General features: G+C 44.1%; 1 protein-coding gene across 1 annotated transcript; it reads left to right on the plus strand.

Moving 5' to 3' along the window:
- Positions 1–543: 543 nt before the first annotated feature.
- LOC123062947 (amino acid permease 3) lies at positions 544–2,595 on the plus strand. The gene is made up of 3 exons (XM_044486650.1): positions 544–827; positions 936–1,478; positions 1,573–2,595. Exons 1-3 carry the CDS (start codon positions 713–715, stop codon positions 2,355–2,357), a joined length of 1,443 nt encoding a protein of 480 aa, XP_044342585.1. The 5' UTR covers positions 544–712; the 3' UTR covers positions 2,358–2,595.
- Positions 2,596–17,358: the final 14,763 nt, after the last annotated feature.

Consider the following 17,358-nt stretch of genomic DNA (forward strand, 5'->3'; position numbering starts at 1 on the left):
CGTGAGAAGCGCCCCGACGCCGTTGGGTGACGAGCCTCACCTGATCCTGGCGTGGGAGGAAGAGGACCTCCGCCACCGTTGTCGGCCGCCCGGAGCTTTGCCCGGCGGCTTTTAAGCAGCGACGGAGGGGAGGACAGGGATGGAGGCAGCCCGGCGGCTAGGTTTAGGGTTTCCACCCGAGTCGCCCGAGCCGCGGGGGAGAGACGAGGGAGGTGGCATGGCGAAAGCCAAAAGGTGCTGGTTGGATCCTTCCCGGAAGGCGACGGGCCGACCGTGTCGATGTCAACCACCCATAGCAAATGTGCGGATTAGACAGATTACATGCGTCAACTCTAGGAGGTTTGAATTCCCAGTCGGAGCACTAGCAGCAGCGCCTTCCCGCGTCCTCGCGAGCCACCGGGTAGCAGCCGCAGCACTCACGCAGACAGACAGGCATGCAGGTAGGTCCCTGAACGCCGACCGGTCCGGGTCGGCCCTCGCTTTACGCAGGGCAGGCTCCTCCTATAAATTGCACCCGTGCCCTCGGTGCCCAGAGGCAGGCCAGGCACCCACCACCACCACCTCGCGCTCAGTCTCGGCAGATCACTCTGCACAAGATCGCATCTCTAGCGCGCAGAGTGCACTGCACTTACTGTGGTCTGGCCTCCTCTTAATAGTTCTCACCTGCACGCGTACCCTCTCTTTTCTCTTGGCAGCAGTTAAGCCTAGAAGGATGGCGGACAAGGTCGTGGCCACCTACTACTACCCGCCGATGGAGGTAGCCGCCGCCGAGCTCGGCCACACCGCCGGCTCCAAGCTCGACGACGATGGCCGCAACAAGCGCACCGGTACATAAAACCCCTGCCTCATCTCACTCATGGTGTACGTACAGATAGAGCGTACTTAATTGTGTTGGTTTCTCACTCTGACGTACGTACCGATGCCGATGTGTGCAGGCACGATGTGGACGGCGAGCTCGCACATCATCACGGCGGTGATCGGCTCCGGGGTGCTGTCGCTGGGCTGGGCCATCGCGCAGCTCGGCTGGGTGGCTGGCCCCGCTGTCATGCTCCTCTTCTCCCTCGTCACCTACTTCACCTCCTCGCTGCTCGCCGACTGCTACCGATCCGGCGACCAGAGCACCGGCAAGCGCAACTACACCTACATGGACGCCGTCAACGCCAACCTCAGCGGCGTCAAGGTCCAGATCTGCGGGATGCTGCAGTACGCCAACATCGTCGGGGTGGCCATCGGCTACACCATCGCCGCCTCCATCAGCATGCTGGCCATCAAGAGGGCAAACTGCTTCCACGGCAACGGCCACGCCGACCCCTGCAAGGTCTCCAGCGTGCCCTACATGATCATCTTTGGCGTGGCCCAGGTCTTCTTCTCCCAGATCCCCGACTTCGACCAGATCTCCTGGCTCTCCATGCTCGCCGCCGCCATGTCCTTCACCTACTCCTCCATCGGCCTCGGCCTCGGCATCGTCCAAGTCATAGGTAGGTGACTCTTATACACATTGATAAATCCACGAAAGCAAACCCTAGATCAGGTTGAGCAATGTGTTAACCAATGATGTCTGCATGCATGCAGCAAACGGAGGCGTGAAGGGTAGCCTGACCGGCATCAGCATCGGCACGGTGACGCCGATGCAGAAGGTGTGGCGCAGCACGCAGGCGTTCGGAGACATCGCATTCGCCTACTCCTACTCCCTCATCCTCATCGAGATCCAGGATACGATCCGGGCGCCGCCGCCGTCAGAGTCCACGGTCATGAAGCGCGCCACCATGGTCAGCGTCGCGGTGACCACGGTCTTCTACATGCTCTGCGGCTGCATGGGCTACGCGGCCTTCGGCGACGCAGCCCCGGGGAACCTCCTGACGGGGTTCGGCTTCTACGAGCCCTTCTGGCTCCTCGACGTGGCCAACGCCGCCATCGTCGTCCACCTCGTCGGCGCGTACCAGGTGTACTGCCAGCCCCTGTTTGCCTTCGTCGAGAAATGGGCGGCGAAGAGGTGGCCGGAGTCCACGTTCGTCACCGGTGAGGTCGAGGTCCCGCTCTTCAGGACGTACAAGGTGAACATGTTCCGGGCGACGTGGCGGACGGCGTTCGTGGTGGCGACGACGGTGGTGTCCATGATGCTGCCCTTCTTCAACGACGTGGTGGGGTTCTTGGGTGCGCTGGGGTTCTGGCCGCTCACCGTCTACTTTCCCGTGGAGATGTACGTGGTGCAGAAGAAGGTGCCCAAGTGGAGCACGCAGTGGGTGTGCCTCCAGATGCTCAGCGTCGGATGCCTCGCCATCTCCCTCGCCGCCGCCGCGGGGTCCATCGCCGGCATCAAGTCCGACCTCAAGGTGTACCACCCATTCAAGACATAATTGACGTTTGACGATCGTGCACTCACAAACAATACATCAAGGTGTAGGATTCAAGGCAAAGAAGTTCTTGCCCTTCAAACAATTCAAAGAAGATACATCGTGGATGGAGTTGTACTACTTCATGAAATCATGCATGAGATCCATAGAAAAAAAATTATATGATGTTTCTTTATAGGAGTGATTTTTAAAATGTATGATATGATTAACTGGTCTTTAAAAAATTGTGTTAGAGAGAAAATGATTTCCTTTTTTTAACCCAATGCACCCGCAGACGGTCATATATATATATATGCACATATACTCACACCTATAAACGCACGCACACCCTATCCCTGTGAGCACCTCCGAGGGACTAAGTCGGCACATCATTTTAAGATTGACAAAGTCGCCACAAACACCCATAACTTGAACCCTAGTGAGCTGAGGATACCACTGTCCTCCTAACCATCCAACCACATGTTCGTTTGCGAGAAAAGGATTTCTTGATAGAGACATTAACTGGATGATGGAGATTGTAACCTCTAGCAAAGTAGTTGTAATGGCCAGGGCATCTCCAACGATGACCCCCCCCCCCTAACCGGACACCGCATCTATCAATGGACCGGCGAGGGCCAGTCCGAGGACATTGGTACGTGAGCCAACCATCCAAAATTATCCCCTAAATGTCTATTAGTATGGGCAATTTGAAACTCAAATCCGTCCGATCACAACATGTGCGACGGATCACATCAGCCCCGGTCACAACCAAAAAGGGGCCACTATCCCTAGTTTTTACATGCCTGATCACAAAAGAATATAAGCCCGGTAGTCCGTGCGAAAAATTGTATTTTCTGCCCTGCTGGACCGACAATCCGAGACTCCATGCTCAATCTGTCTTCGCCTCCGCCTCGGCTGCCTCCTTCTCTGCTTCCAACTCTTCCTTCTAGTGCTTCAACATCTTGAAATGGACGGCTTGCACGATCATCCTTCTGTCGCCATTTAAATCCTCCATCGTCATGGTCAACATCATCGTGTCCTCTGAAGCGGTTGCAATCTCAACCTTCTTCTCTTCGAGCAAGGCCTTCCTCTCTACGAGCTTGATCTTTTTCTCGGTTGACGCCATTAGCATGTTAAATCTCTCGACCTTTTTTTCTCCTTGACATCGGAGTGCTTGAAGTATGCCTCCTCCTCCTTCGCCAAGGTGTCCTCGAATCTCTCTGTCAACTTGGCTGTTGACCCTTCTCGCTTCGCCTTCTTCTCCTCCCACTTCTATCCCCAGAATCCTGTTCTAACCTTTTTGGGCGGTTCTTTTGTTGGATCCACATGGGTTGTCTGTTCAATTTCAACCAACAATGCATGATAATGAAACTCTTTTCTCCAACTTACAAAATAAAACGTTGTCAATGACTATAAATGACCAATACAATGATGCATATCTGGCCAACGATGTGCATATCCGGCCAAATGTTCTAGACAACAATGCATACCCGGCCAAATGATGAACACACTTACTTGCTCAGAGATTTGCACATCACTTGTCCAACGTGTGATGAGTTGCCTCAAGTGACCGCAATACTTTGTGACGACCTCTTGGATGATGTACCATCGATGGTTGAGAGATTTTGCGCCACGGTTGTGGATGAGACCGTCGGAGTAGGGTTCGAAATGCTAGTGTTCATGGAACCAAGAGTGAATGTTAGCCCAAATGATGAGCCCTTTTGCTCTGTGCCATGGATCAGATCGATGCTAGTGGCCAACCATGCATCCATGATAACTTGTCCTCCCACATGTTCAAGCTTTCTCCTCTACCCTTCTTCTTTGGATCGGCAGCAAATTCATCTGAATCATCATCCTCGCCGTCCTCCTCCTGCTCCTGCTATCCGGTGGCCAAATCCTACTGCTATATGTTTGTGCCTAGCTAGGTGTACGTGTCGGACTGGATGTAGCTCGACTGCGTGCCCGACTGGGTGTACGTGTCGGTCTGGGTGTAGCCCGGCTGGGCATACGAGTCGGACTGGATGGGCTCTGAGTCATCGACCTCACCGTCCTCGCAGCAACCTCCTCTCCCAGCTCCAGTGCGGATCATGTCAAACAACTCCCTGTCCGTGTCGTCGTAACTTAGCTCGCTCGCTTTAGGCATACCAACGAACAGTGTGCGAGCACCCAGCTGCTCTAGTCTCGGCATTTGTGTCCGAACAAGCTGCAGCAATGCACACTTCGAGAAAAGCAGCGGCGCCGCGTTGACGTCCACGTAGTAAGGCACTTGAACCACGGCGGATGCCAGGGACTGCCTACTGAGCTGTGTGGTAGTGTAGAAGTATGTACCCTTGTAATGCTCCGGCCAGGGAAGCATCTACACGGTCGGTGATGGTAGCAGGACCTCACGTCCTAGACTTTTCCCTGCACCGCTTCTGTCGTGTACATGTCCATTTCCACAAGCACAACCTTCGCCTCCGCTGGCCTTTTGTGTTGAGAATCGTTGCATGAAAAACAAAAAAAAAATCTACGCACATGCAATGATCTATACATGGAGATGCATAGCAACGAGGGGGAGATTGTGTCTATGTACCCTCGTAGACCGTAAGCGGAAGCGTTTCACAACCCGGTTGATGTAGTCGAACTTTCTTCGCATTCCATCGATTGAGTACCGAACGTACGGCACCAAATGAGTTCTGCACACGTTCAGCTCGGTGACGTCCCTCACCTTCTTGATCCAGCAAGGTGTCAAGGTAGTAGATGAGTTCCGTTAGCACGATGGCGTGGTGATGGTGAAGTGATCTGCGCAGGGCTTCACCTAAGCACTACAAAGATATGACCGTGGGAGTAAACGGTGTAGGGGGGCGCCGCACACGGCTAACAATTGATGTTATGTGTTCTAGGCGCCCATATATATAGGTGGGAGGGGGAGGGGAGGCATCCAAGGAGGCGTCCAAGTAGGCCGAATCCTACTTGGGGCCTTCCTATGCCCCCCTCCTTATCTGCCGGAGGGGGAAGGAAAGAGGAGGGAGGAGGGAAGGAAGGGGGAAGCCGAAACCCTCCCCTTTCCTTCTCCCTTCCCCTCCTTCCTTCTCCTCTGGTTCGACCCATATGGGGTGTGCACCAGCCCTTGGAGGCTGGTGCTTTTCTCCTGTTGGCCCATTAGGCCCACGTCTTTTACCGGGGTTGCCCGGAACCCCTTCCGGTGACCCCATATGTACCCAGTACCCTCCGGAACACTTTTGGTGTCCGAATACTATCGTCCTATATATCAATCTTTTCCTCTCGACCGTTTTGATACTCCTCGTCATGTCTGTGATCTCATCCGGGACTCCGAACAACATTCGGTCACTAAATCACATAACTCATATAATACAATATCGTCATCAAACGTTAAGCGTGCGGACCCTACAGGCTCGAAAACAATGTAGACATGACCGAGACATCTCTCCGGTCAATAACCAATAGTGGAACCTGGATGCTCATATTGGCTCCTACATATTTGCTACCTCTTGAGCACTTGCATTGGTTTTCCCTTTAAAAGGAAAGGGTGGTGCAGCAAAGTAGCGTAAGTATTTCCCTCAGTTTTTGAGAACCAAGGTATCAATCCAGTAGGAGGCTACGCGCGAGTCCCTCGCACCTACACAAAACAAATAAATCCTCGCAACCAATGCGATAAGGGGTTGTCAATCCCTACACGGTCACTTACGAGAGTGAGATCTGATAGATATGATAAGATAATATTTTTGGTATTTTTATGATAAAGATGCAAAGTAAAATAAAAGCAAAGTAAAAAGTAAAGGAAATAACTAAGTGTTGGAAGATTAATATGATGAAGATAGACCCAGGGGCCATAGGTTTCACTAGTGGCTTCTCTCAAGAGCATAAGTATTTTACGGTGGGTGAACAAATTACTGTTGAGCAATTGACAGAATTGAGCATAGTTATGAGAATATCTAGGTATGATCATGTATATAGGCATCACCGTCTGAGACAAGTAGACCGACTCCTGCCTGCATCTACTACTATTACTCCACACATCGACCGCTATCCAGCATGCATCTAGAGTATTAAGCTCATAAGAACAGAGTAACGCTTTAAGCAAGATGACATGATGTAGAGGGATAAACTCATGCAATATGATGAAAACCCCATCTTGTTATCCTCGATGGCAACAATACAATACGTGCCTTGCTGCCCCTACTGTCACTGGGAAAGGACACCTCAAGATTGAACCCAAAGCTAAGCACTTCTCCCATTGCAAGAAAGATCAATCTAGTAGGCCAAACCAAACTGATAATTCGAGGAGACTTGGAAAGATAACCAATCATACATAAAAGAATTTAGAGAAGATTCAAATATTGTTCATAGATAAACTTGATCGTACACCCAGAATTCATCGGGCTCAACAAACACACCGCAAAAGAAGATTACATCGAATAGATCTCCACAAGAGAGGGGGGAACTTTGTATTGAGATCCAAAAAGAGAGAAGAAGTCATCTAGCTAATAACTATGGACCCGAAGGTCTGAGGTAAACTACCCACACTTCATCGAAGAGGCTATGGTGTTGATGTAGAAGCCCTCCGTGATCGATGCCCCCTCCGCGGAGCTCCGGAAGAGGCCCCAAGATGGGATCTCGTGGATACAGAAAGTTACGGCGATGGAATTAGGGTTTTGGCTCCGTATCTGATCATTTGGGGGTACGTAGGTATATATAGGAGGAAGGAGTACGTCGGTGGAGCAACAGGGGGGCCACGAGGGTGGAGGGCGCGCCTGGGGGGTAGGCACCCCCCTACCTTGTGGCTTCCCTATCGGTTGCTTGACGTAGGGTCCAAGTCTCCTAGATCTTGTTCGCTCCGAAAATCACATTCCCGAAGGTTTCATTTCGTTTGGACTCCATTTGATATTCCTTTTCTTTGAAACCCTAAAATAGGCAAAAAAACAACAATTCTGGGTTGGGCCTCCGGTTAATAGGTTAGTCCCAAAAATAATATAAAAGTGAATAATAAAGCCTAATAATGTCCAAAACAGAAGATAATATAGCATGGAGCAATCAAAAATTATAGACACGTTGGAGACGTATCAAGCATCCCAAGCTTAATTCCTGCTCGTCCTCGAGTAGGTAAATGATAAAACAGAATTTTTGATGTGGAATGCTACTTGGCATAATTTCAATGTAATTCTTCTTAATTGTGGTATGAATATTCAGATCCAAAAGATTCAAGACAAAAGTTTAATATTGACATAGAAATAATAATACTTCAAGCATACTAACTAAGCAATTGTGTCTCTTCAAAATAACATGGCCAAAGAAAGTTATCCCTACAAAATCATATAGTCTGGCTATGCTCTATCTTCACCACACAAAGTATTTAAATCATGCACAACCCCGATGACAAGCCAAGCAATTGTTTCATACTTTTGACATTCTCAAACTTTTTCAATCTTCACGCAATACATGAGTGTGAGCCATGGACATAGCACTTTAGGTGGAATAGAATGGTGGTTGTGGAGGAGACAAAAGGGAGAAGATAGTCTCACATCAACTAGGCGTATCAACGGGCTATGGAGATGCCCATCAATAGATATCAATGTGAGTGAGTAGGGATTGCCATGCAACGGATGCACTAGAGCTATAAGTATATGAAAGCTCAAAAAGAAACTAAGTGGGTGTGTGATACTTCTCCAACGTATCTATAATTTTTTATTGCTCCATGCTATATTATCTACTGTTTTGGACATTATTGGGCTTTATTATCCACTTTTATATTATTTTTGGGACTAACCTATTAACCGGAGGCCTAGCCCAGAATTGTTGTTTTTTGCCTGTTTTAGGGTTTCAAAGAAAAGGAATATCAAATGGAGTCCAAACAGAATGAAACCTTCGAGAACGTGATTTTCTCAACGAATAAGATCAGAGAGACTTGGACCCTACGTCAAGAAAGGAAACAGGAGGCCACGAGGTAGGGGGGCGCGCCCACCCCTACCAGGCACGCCCTCCACCCTCGTAGGCCCCATGTTGCTCCACCGACGTACTCCTTCCTCGCTCCACCGACGTACTCCTTCCTCCTATATATATCCACGTACCCCCAAACGATCAGATACGGAGCCAAAAACCAAATTCCACCTGCGCAAATTTCTGTATCCACGAGATCCCATCTTGGGGCCTGTTCCGGAGCTCCGTCGAAGGGGGCATCAATCACGGAGGGCTTCCACATCAACACCATAGCCCCTCCGATGAAGTGTGAGTAGTTTACCTCAGACCTACGGGTCCATAGTTAGTAGCTAGATGGCTTCTTCTCTCTTTTTGGATCTCAATACAATGTTCTCCCCCTCTCTTGTGGAGAACCATTCGATGTAATCTTCTTTTTGCGGTGTGCTTGTTGAGACCGATGAATTGTGGGTTTATGATCAAGTCTATCTATGAATAATATTTGAATCTTCTCTGAATTCTTTTATGTATGATTGGTTATCTTTGCAAGTCTCTTCGAATTATCAGTTTGGGTTGGCCTACTAGATTGGTCTTTCTTGCAATGGGAGAAGTGCTTAGCTTTGGGTTCAATCTTGCGGTGTCCTTTCCCAGTGACAGTAAGGGCAGCAAGGCACGTATTGTATTGTTGCCATCGAGGATAACAAGATGGGGTTTTCTTCATATTGCATGAGTCTATCCCTCTACATCATGTCATCTTGCTTAAGGCGTTACTCTGTTTTTAACTTAATACTCTAGATGCATGCTGGATAGCGGTCGATGAGTGGAGTAATAGTAGTAGATGCAGGCAGGAGTCGGTCTACTTGTCTCGGACGTGATGCCTATATACATGATTATACCTAGATATTCTCATAACTATGCTCAATTCTGTCAATTGCTCAACAGTAATTTGTTCACCCACCGTAAAATACTTATGCTCTTGAGAGAAGCCACTAGTGAAACCTATGGCCCCCGGGTCTATCTTCATCATATTAATCTTCCAACACTTAGTTATTTCCTTTACTTTTTACTTTGCTTTTATTTTACTGTGCATCTTTATCATAAAAATACCAAAAATATTATCTTATCATATCTATCAGATCTCACTCTCGTAAGTGACCATGTAGGGATTGACAACCCCTTATCACGTTGGTAGCGAGGATTTATTTGTTTTGTGTAGGTGCGAGGGACTCACGCGTAGCCTCCTACTGGATTGATACCTTGGTTCTCAAAAACTGAGGAAAATACTTACGCTACTTTGCTGCACCACCCTTTCCTCTTCAAGGGAAAACCAACGCAAGTGCTCAAGAGGTAGCAAGAAGGATTTCTAGCGCCATTGCCGTGGAGGTCTATGCAAAAGTCAACATACCAAGTACCCATCACAAACCCTTATCTCCCGCATTACATTATTTGCCATTTGCCTCTCGTTTTCCTCTCCCCCACTTCACCCATGCCGTTTTATTCGCCCTCTCTCTCTCTCTATCCTCCCTCGCTTTCTCTATTTACCTCTTTTTGCCCGTTTCTCGTTTGCTTGTGTGTTGGATTGCTTGCTTGTCACGATGGCTCAAGATAACACTAAATTGTGTGATTTTACCAATACCAGCAACAATGATTTTATTAGCACTCCGATTGCCCCTCTTACCGATGTTGAATCTTGTGAAATTAATGCTGCATTGCTGAATCTTATCATTAAAGATCCGTTTTCCGGCCTTCCTAGTGAAGATGCCGCTACCCATCTAAATAGCTTCGTTGATTTGTGTGATATGCAAAATAAGAAAGATGTGGACAATGATATTGTTAAATTGAAGCTATTTCCTTTTTCGCTTAGAGATCGTCCTAAAGCTTGGTTTTCGTCTTTGCCTAAAAATAGTATTGATTCTTGGAATAAGTGCAAAGATGCTTTTATCTGTAAGTATTTTCCTCCCGCTAAGATTATCTCTCTTAGAAACTATATTATGAATTTTAAGCAACTTGATCATGAACATGTTGCACAAGATTGGGAGATGATGAAATTAATGATACGTAATTGCCCAACACATGGTTTGAATTTGTGGATGATTATACAAAATTTTTATGCCGGATTGAATTTTGCTTCTAGAAATCTTTTAGATTCGGCCGCGGGAGGCACTTTTATGGAAATCACTTTAGGAGAAGCTACTAAAATCCTAGATAATATTATGGTTAATTATTCTCAATGGCACACTGAATGATCTACTAATAAGAAAGTGCATGCGATAGAAGAAATTCATGTTTTGAGTGGAAAGATGGATGAACTTATGAAATTATTAGCTAATAAAAGTGTTTCTTCTGATCCTAATGATATGCCTTTTTCTACTTTGATTTAGAATAATAATGAATCTATGGATGTGAATTTTGTTGGTAGGAACAATATTGGTAACAATGCGTATAGAGGAAACTTTAATCCTAAGCCTTATCCTAGTAATTCCTCTAATAATTATGGTAATTCCTACAACAATTCTTATGGAAATTATAATAAGACTCCCCCTGATTTTTAATCCAATATTAAAGAATTTATTACTTCGCAAAATAATTTTAATGCCTTGATTGAAGAAAAATTGCTTAAGATTGATGAGTTGGCTAGGAACATTGATAGAATTTCTCTTGATGTTGATTCTTTGAAACTTAGATCTATTCCTCCTAAGCATGATATCAATGAGTCTCTCAAATCCATGAGAATTTCCATTGATGAGCGCAAAGAAAGAACCGCTAGGATGCGTGCTAAGAAAGATTCCTTTATAAGAGCATGTTCTTCTAGTTTCCATGATAATAAAGATGAAGATCTAAAAGTTATTGATGTGTCCCCTATTAAATATTTGTTTTGCAATATGAATCTTGATAATGATGGGACTGAATATGATCCACCTTTACCTAGAAGGAGTTCCAAAAATTTGGAGTTTGTAGATCTTGATGCTAAATTTGATAAAAGTGGGATCGAAGAGATCAGAACTCTATATGTTAATGAACCCACTATTTTGGATTTCAAGAAATTTAATTATGATAATTGCACTTTGATATATTGTGTTACCTTGTTGCAATCCATGCTAAATTCTCCTCATGCTTATAGTCAAAATAAAGCTTTTACCAAACATATCGTTGATGCTTTGATGCAATCTTATGAAGAAAAACTTGAGTTGGAAGTTTCTATCCCTAGAAAACTTTATGATGAGTGGGAACCAACTATTAAAATTAAAATTAAAGATCATGAATGCTATGCTTTGTGTGATTTGGGTGCTAGTGTTTCCACGATTCCAAAGACTTTGTGTGATTTGTTAGGTTTCCGTGATTTTGATGATTGGTCTTTAAACTTGCACCTTGCGGATTCCACTATTAAGAAAACTATGGGAAGAATTAATGATGTTCTTAATGTTGCAAATAGGAATTATGTGCCCGTAGATTTTATCGTTCTTGATATAGATTGCAGTCCTTCATGTCCTATTATTCTTGGTAGACCTTTCCTTAGAACGATTGGTGCAATTATTGATATGAAGGAAGGAAATATTAGATTCCAATTTCCGTTAAGGAAAGGCATGGAACATTTTCCTAGAAATAAAATTAAATTACCTTATGAATCTATTATGAGAGACACTTATGGATTTCCTACCAAAGATGGCAATACCTAGATCTATCCTTGCTTTTTATGCCTAGCTAGGGGGGTTAAACGATAGCGCTTGTTGGGAGGCAACCCAATTTTATTTTTTAATCCTTGCTTTTTGCTCCTGTTTAGTAATAAATAATTTATCTAGCATCTGCCTTGGTTGTGTTTTTTTGTGTTTAATTAGTGTTTGTGCCAAGTAGAACCGTTGGGAAGACTCGGGGAAAGTCTTGTTAATCTTGCTGTAAAAAACACAAACTTTAGCGCTCACGAGAACTGCTGCCATTTTTATTTCGAAAGTGATATTTAGTTAATTATTTTTTAAGATGATTAATAGATAAATTCCTCACGTCCAGAAATTTATTTTAGAATTTTTGGGGTTCCAGATCTTGCGCTAGCTACAGATTACTACAGACTGTTCTGTTTTTGACAGATTCTGTTTTTCGTGTGTTGTTTGCTTATTTTGATGAATCTATGGCTAGTAAAATAGTTTATAAACCATAGATAAGTTGGAATACAGTAGGTTTAACACCAATATAAATAAATAATGAGTTCATTACAGTACCCTGAAGTGGTGTTTTTTTTTTCTTTCGCTAACGGAGCTCACGAGATTTTCTAATTTAAGTTTTGTGTTGTGACGTTTTCAAGTTTTGGGTAAAGATTTGATGGATTATGGAACAAGGAGTGGCAAGAGCCTAATATTGGGGATTCCCATTGAACCCCCAAGATAATCTAAGGACACCTAAAATCCAAAGCTTGGGGATGCCCCGGAAGGCATCCCCTCTTTCGTCTACTTCTATCGGTAACTTTACTTGGAGCTATATTTTTATTCACTACATGATATGTGTTTTGCTTGGAGCGTCTTGTATGATTTGAGTCTTTGCTTTTTAGTTTACCACAATCATCTTTGCTGTACACACCTTTTGAGAGAGACACACATGATTCGGAAATTATTAGAATACTCTATGTGCTTCACTTATATCTTTTGAGTTATATAGTTTTACTCTAGTACTTCCCTTATATCTTTTAGAGCACGGTGGTGGATTTGTTTTATAGAAACTATTGATCTCTCATGCTTCACTTAGATTATTTTGAGAGTCTTAAATAGCATGGTAATTTGCTTAAATAATCCTAATATGCTAGGTATTCAAGATTAGTAAAAACTTTCTTATGAGTGTGTTGAATACTAAGAGAAGTTTGATGCTTGATGATTGTTTTGAGATATGGAGATGGTGATATTAGAGTCATGCTAGTTGAGTAGTTGTGAATTTGAGAAATACTTGTCTTAAATTTTTTGATTCCCATAGCATGCACGTATGGTGAACCGTTATGTGATGAAGTCGGATCATGATTTATTTATTGATTGTCTTCCTTATGAGTGGTGGTCGGGGACGAGCGATGGTCTTTTCCTACCAATCTATCCCCCAAGGAGCATGCGCGTAATACTTTGCTTTGATAACTTGTAGATTTTTGCAATAAGTATATGAGTTCTTTATGACTAATGTTGAGTCCATGGATCATACGCACTCTCACCCTTCCACCATTGCTAGCCTCTCTAATACCGTGCACCTTTCGCCGGTATCGTACACCCACCATATACCTTCCTCAAAACAGCCACCATACCTACCTATCATGGCATTTCCATAGCCATTCCAAGATATATTGCCATGCAACTTTCCACCGTTCCGTTTACTATGACACGCTCCATCATTGTCATATTGCTTTGCATGATCATGTAGTTGACATTGTAATTGTGGCAAAGCGACCATTCATAATTCTTTCATACATGTCACTCTTGAGTCATTGCATATCCCGGTACACCGCCGGGGGCATTAATATAGAGTCATATCTTGTTCTAAGTATCGAGCTGTAATTCTTAAGTTGTAAGAAAATAAAAGTGTGATGATCATCATTATTAGAGCATTGTCCCAAGTGAGGAAAGGATGATGGAGACTATGATTCCCCCATAAGTCGGGATGAGACTCCGAATGAAAAAAAGAGGCCATAAAAAAGGAGAAAAGGCCCAAATAAAAAATGATAGAAAAAGAGAGAAGGGACAATGCTACTATCCTTTTACAACACTTGTGCTTCGAAGTAGCACCATGATCTTCATGATAGAGAGTCTCCTTTGTTATCATTTTCATATACTAGTGGGAATTTTTCATTATAGAACTTGGCTTGTATATTCCAATGATGGGCTTCCTCAAATGCCCTAGGTCTTTGTGAGCAAGCAAGTTGGATGCACACGGCTACCTCTTGAGCACTGTGTTGGTTTTCCCCGAAGAGGAAGGGATGATGCAGCAAAGTAGCGTAAGTATTTCCCTCAGTTTTTGAGAACCAAGGTATCAATCTAGTAGGAGGCTACGCGCGACTCCCTCGTACCTGCACAAAACAAATAAATCCTCGCAACCAACGCAAATAGGGGTTGTCAGTCCCTATAAGGCCACTTACGAGAGTGAGATATGATAGATATGATAAGATAATATTTTTGGTATTTTTATGATAAAAGATGCAAAGTAAAATAAAGGAAAAGGAAATAGCAAAGGAAATAACTAAGTAGTAGGAGATCAATATGATAAAGATAGACCCGGGGGCCATAGGTTTCACTAGTGGCTTCTCTCGAGAGCATAAGTATTCTACGGTGGGTGAACAAATTACTGTCGAGCAATTGACAGAATTGAGCATAGTTATGAGAATATCTAGGTATGATCATGTATATAGGCATCACGTCCGAGACAAGTAGACCGACTCCTGCCTGCATCTACTACTATTACTCCAGTCATCGACCGCTATCCAGCATGCATCTAGAGTATTAAGTTACAAATAGAGTTACGCCTTAAGCAAGATGACATGATGTAGAGGGATAGACTCATGCAATATGAAGCAAACCCCATCTTGTTATCCTCGATGGCAACAATACAATACGTGCCTTGCTGCCCTTACTGTCACCGGGAAAGGACACCGCAAGATTGAACCCAAAGCTAAGCACTTCTCCCATTGCAAGAAAGATCAATCTAGTAGGCCAAACCAAACTGATAATTCGAAGAGACTTGCAAAGATAACCAATAATACATAAAATAATTCAGAGAAGATTCAAATATTATTCATAGATAGACTTGATCATAAACCCACAATTCGTCGGTCTCAACAAACACACCGCAAAAAGAAGATTACATCGAATGGTTCTCCACAAGAGAGGGGGAGAACATTGTATTGAGATCCAAAAAGAGAGAAGAAGCCATCTAGCTACTAACTATGAACCCGTAGGTCTAAGGTAAACTACTCACACTTCATCGGAGGGGCTATGGTGTTGATGTGGAAGCCCTCCGCGATCGATGCCCCCTCCGGTGGAGCTCCGGAATAGGCCCCAAGATGGGATCTCGTGGATACAGAAAGTTGCGGCGGTGGAATTAGGTTTTTGGCTCCGTATCTGATCGTTTTGGGGCACGTGGATATATATAGGAGGAAGGAGTACGTCGGTGGAGCAACAGGGGGGCCACGAGGGTGGAGGGCGCACCTGGTAGGGGTGGGCGCACCCCCCTACCTTGTGGCCTCCTGTTTCCTTTCTTGACGTAGGGTCCAAGTCTCTCTGGTCTTATTCGTTGAGAAAATCACGTTCCCGAAGGTTTCATTCCGTTTGGAGTCGTTTGATATTCCTTTTCTTCAAAACCCTAAAACAGGCAAAAAACAGCAATTCTGGGCTGGGCCTCCGGTTAATAGGTTAGTCCCAAAAATAATGTAAAAGTGGATAATAAAGCCCAATAATGTCCAAAAACAATAGATAATCTAGCATGGAGCGATCAAAAATGATAGATACGTTGGAGACGTATCAAGCATCCCCAAGCTTAATTGATGCTCGTCCTTGAGTAGGCAAATGATAAAAACAGAATTTTTGATGCGGAGTGCTACTTGGCATAATTTTAATGTAATTCTTCTTAATTGTGGTATGAATATTCTGATCCGAAAGATTCAAGACAAAAGTTCATATTGACATAAAAATAATAATACTTCAAGCATACTAACAAGGCAATTATGTCTTCTCAAAATAACATGGCTAAAGAAAGTTATCCCTACAAAATCATATAGTCTGGCTATGCTCTATCTTCACCACACAAAATATTTAAATCATGCACAACCCCGATGACAAGCCAAGCAATTGTTTCATACTTTTGACATTCTCAAAAGAAAATTCAATCTTCACGCAATACATGAGCGTGAGCCATGGATATAACACTATAGGTGGAATAGAGTGGTGGTTGTGGAGAAGACAAAAAGGGAAGATAGTATCACATCAGCTAGGCGTATCAACGAGCTATGGAGATGCCCATCAATAGATATCAATGTGAGTGAGTAGGGATTGCCATGCAATGGATGCACTAGAGATATAAGTATATGAAAGCTCAAAAAGAAACTAAATGGGGGTGCATCCAACTTTCTTGCTCATGAAGACCTAGGGAAATTTGAGGAAGCTCATCATTGGAATATACAAGCCAAGTTCTATAATGAAAGATTCCCACTATTATATGAAAGTGATAACATGAGAGACTCTCTACTATGAAGATCATGGTGCTACTTTGAAACACAAGTGTGGTAAAAGGATAGTAACATTGTCCCTTCTCTCTTTTTCTCTCATTTTTTTATTTGGGCCTTTTCTCTCCTTTTTATAGCCTCTTTTTTTATTTGGGCTTCTTTGGCCTCTTTTATTTTTCGTCCGGAGTCTCATCCCGACTTGTGGGGGAATCATAGTCTCCATCATCCTTTCCTCACTGGGACAATGCTCTAATAATGATGATCATCACACTTTTATTTTTCTTACAACTCAACAATTACAACTCGATACTTGGAACAAAATATGACTCTATGTGAATGCCTCCGGCGGTGTACCGGGATATGCAATATGACAATGATGGAGTGTGTCATAATAAACGGAAAGGTGGAAAGTTGCATGGCAATATATCTCAGAATGGCTATGGAAATGCCACAATAGGTAGGTACGGTGGCTATTTTGAGGAAGGTATATGGTAGGTGTATGATACTGGCGAAAGGTGAGCGGTATTAGAGAGGCTAGCAAAGGTGGAATGGTGAGAGTGCGTATAATCCATGGACTCAACATTAGTCATAAAGAACTCATATACTTATTGCAAAAATCTACAAGTTATCAAAGCAAATTATTATGCGCATGCTCCTAGGGGGGTAGATTGGTAGGAAAAGACCATCGCTCGTCCCGGACCGCCACTCATAAGGAAGACAATCAATAAATAAATCATGCTCCGACTTCATCACATAACAGTTCACCATACGTGCATGCTACGGGAATCACAAACTTCAACACAAGTATTTCTCAAATTCACAACTACTCAACTAGCATGACTTGAATATCACTATCTTTATATCTCAAAACAATTATCAAGTATCAAACTTATCATAGTATTCAACACACTCATAAGAAAGTTTTATTATTAA

The sequence above is a fragment of the Triticum aestivum genome, chromosome 3A (assembly GCF_018294505.1).
Source record: "Triticum aestivum cultivar Chinese Spring chromosome 3A, IWGSC CS RefSeq v2.1, whole genome shotgun sequence".
Taxonomy (NCBI): Eukaryota; Viridiplantae; Streptophyta; class Magnoliopsida; order Poales; family Poaceae; genus Triticum; species Triticum aestivum.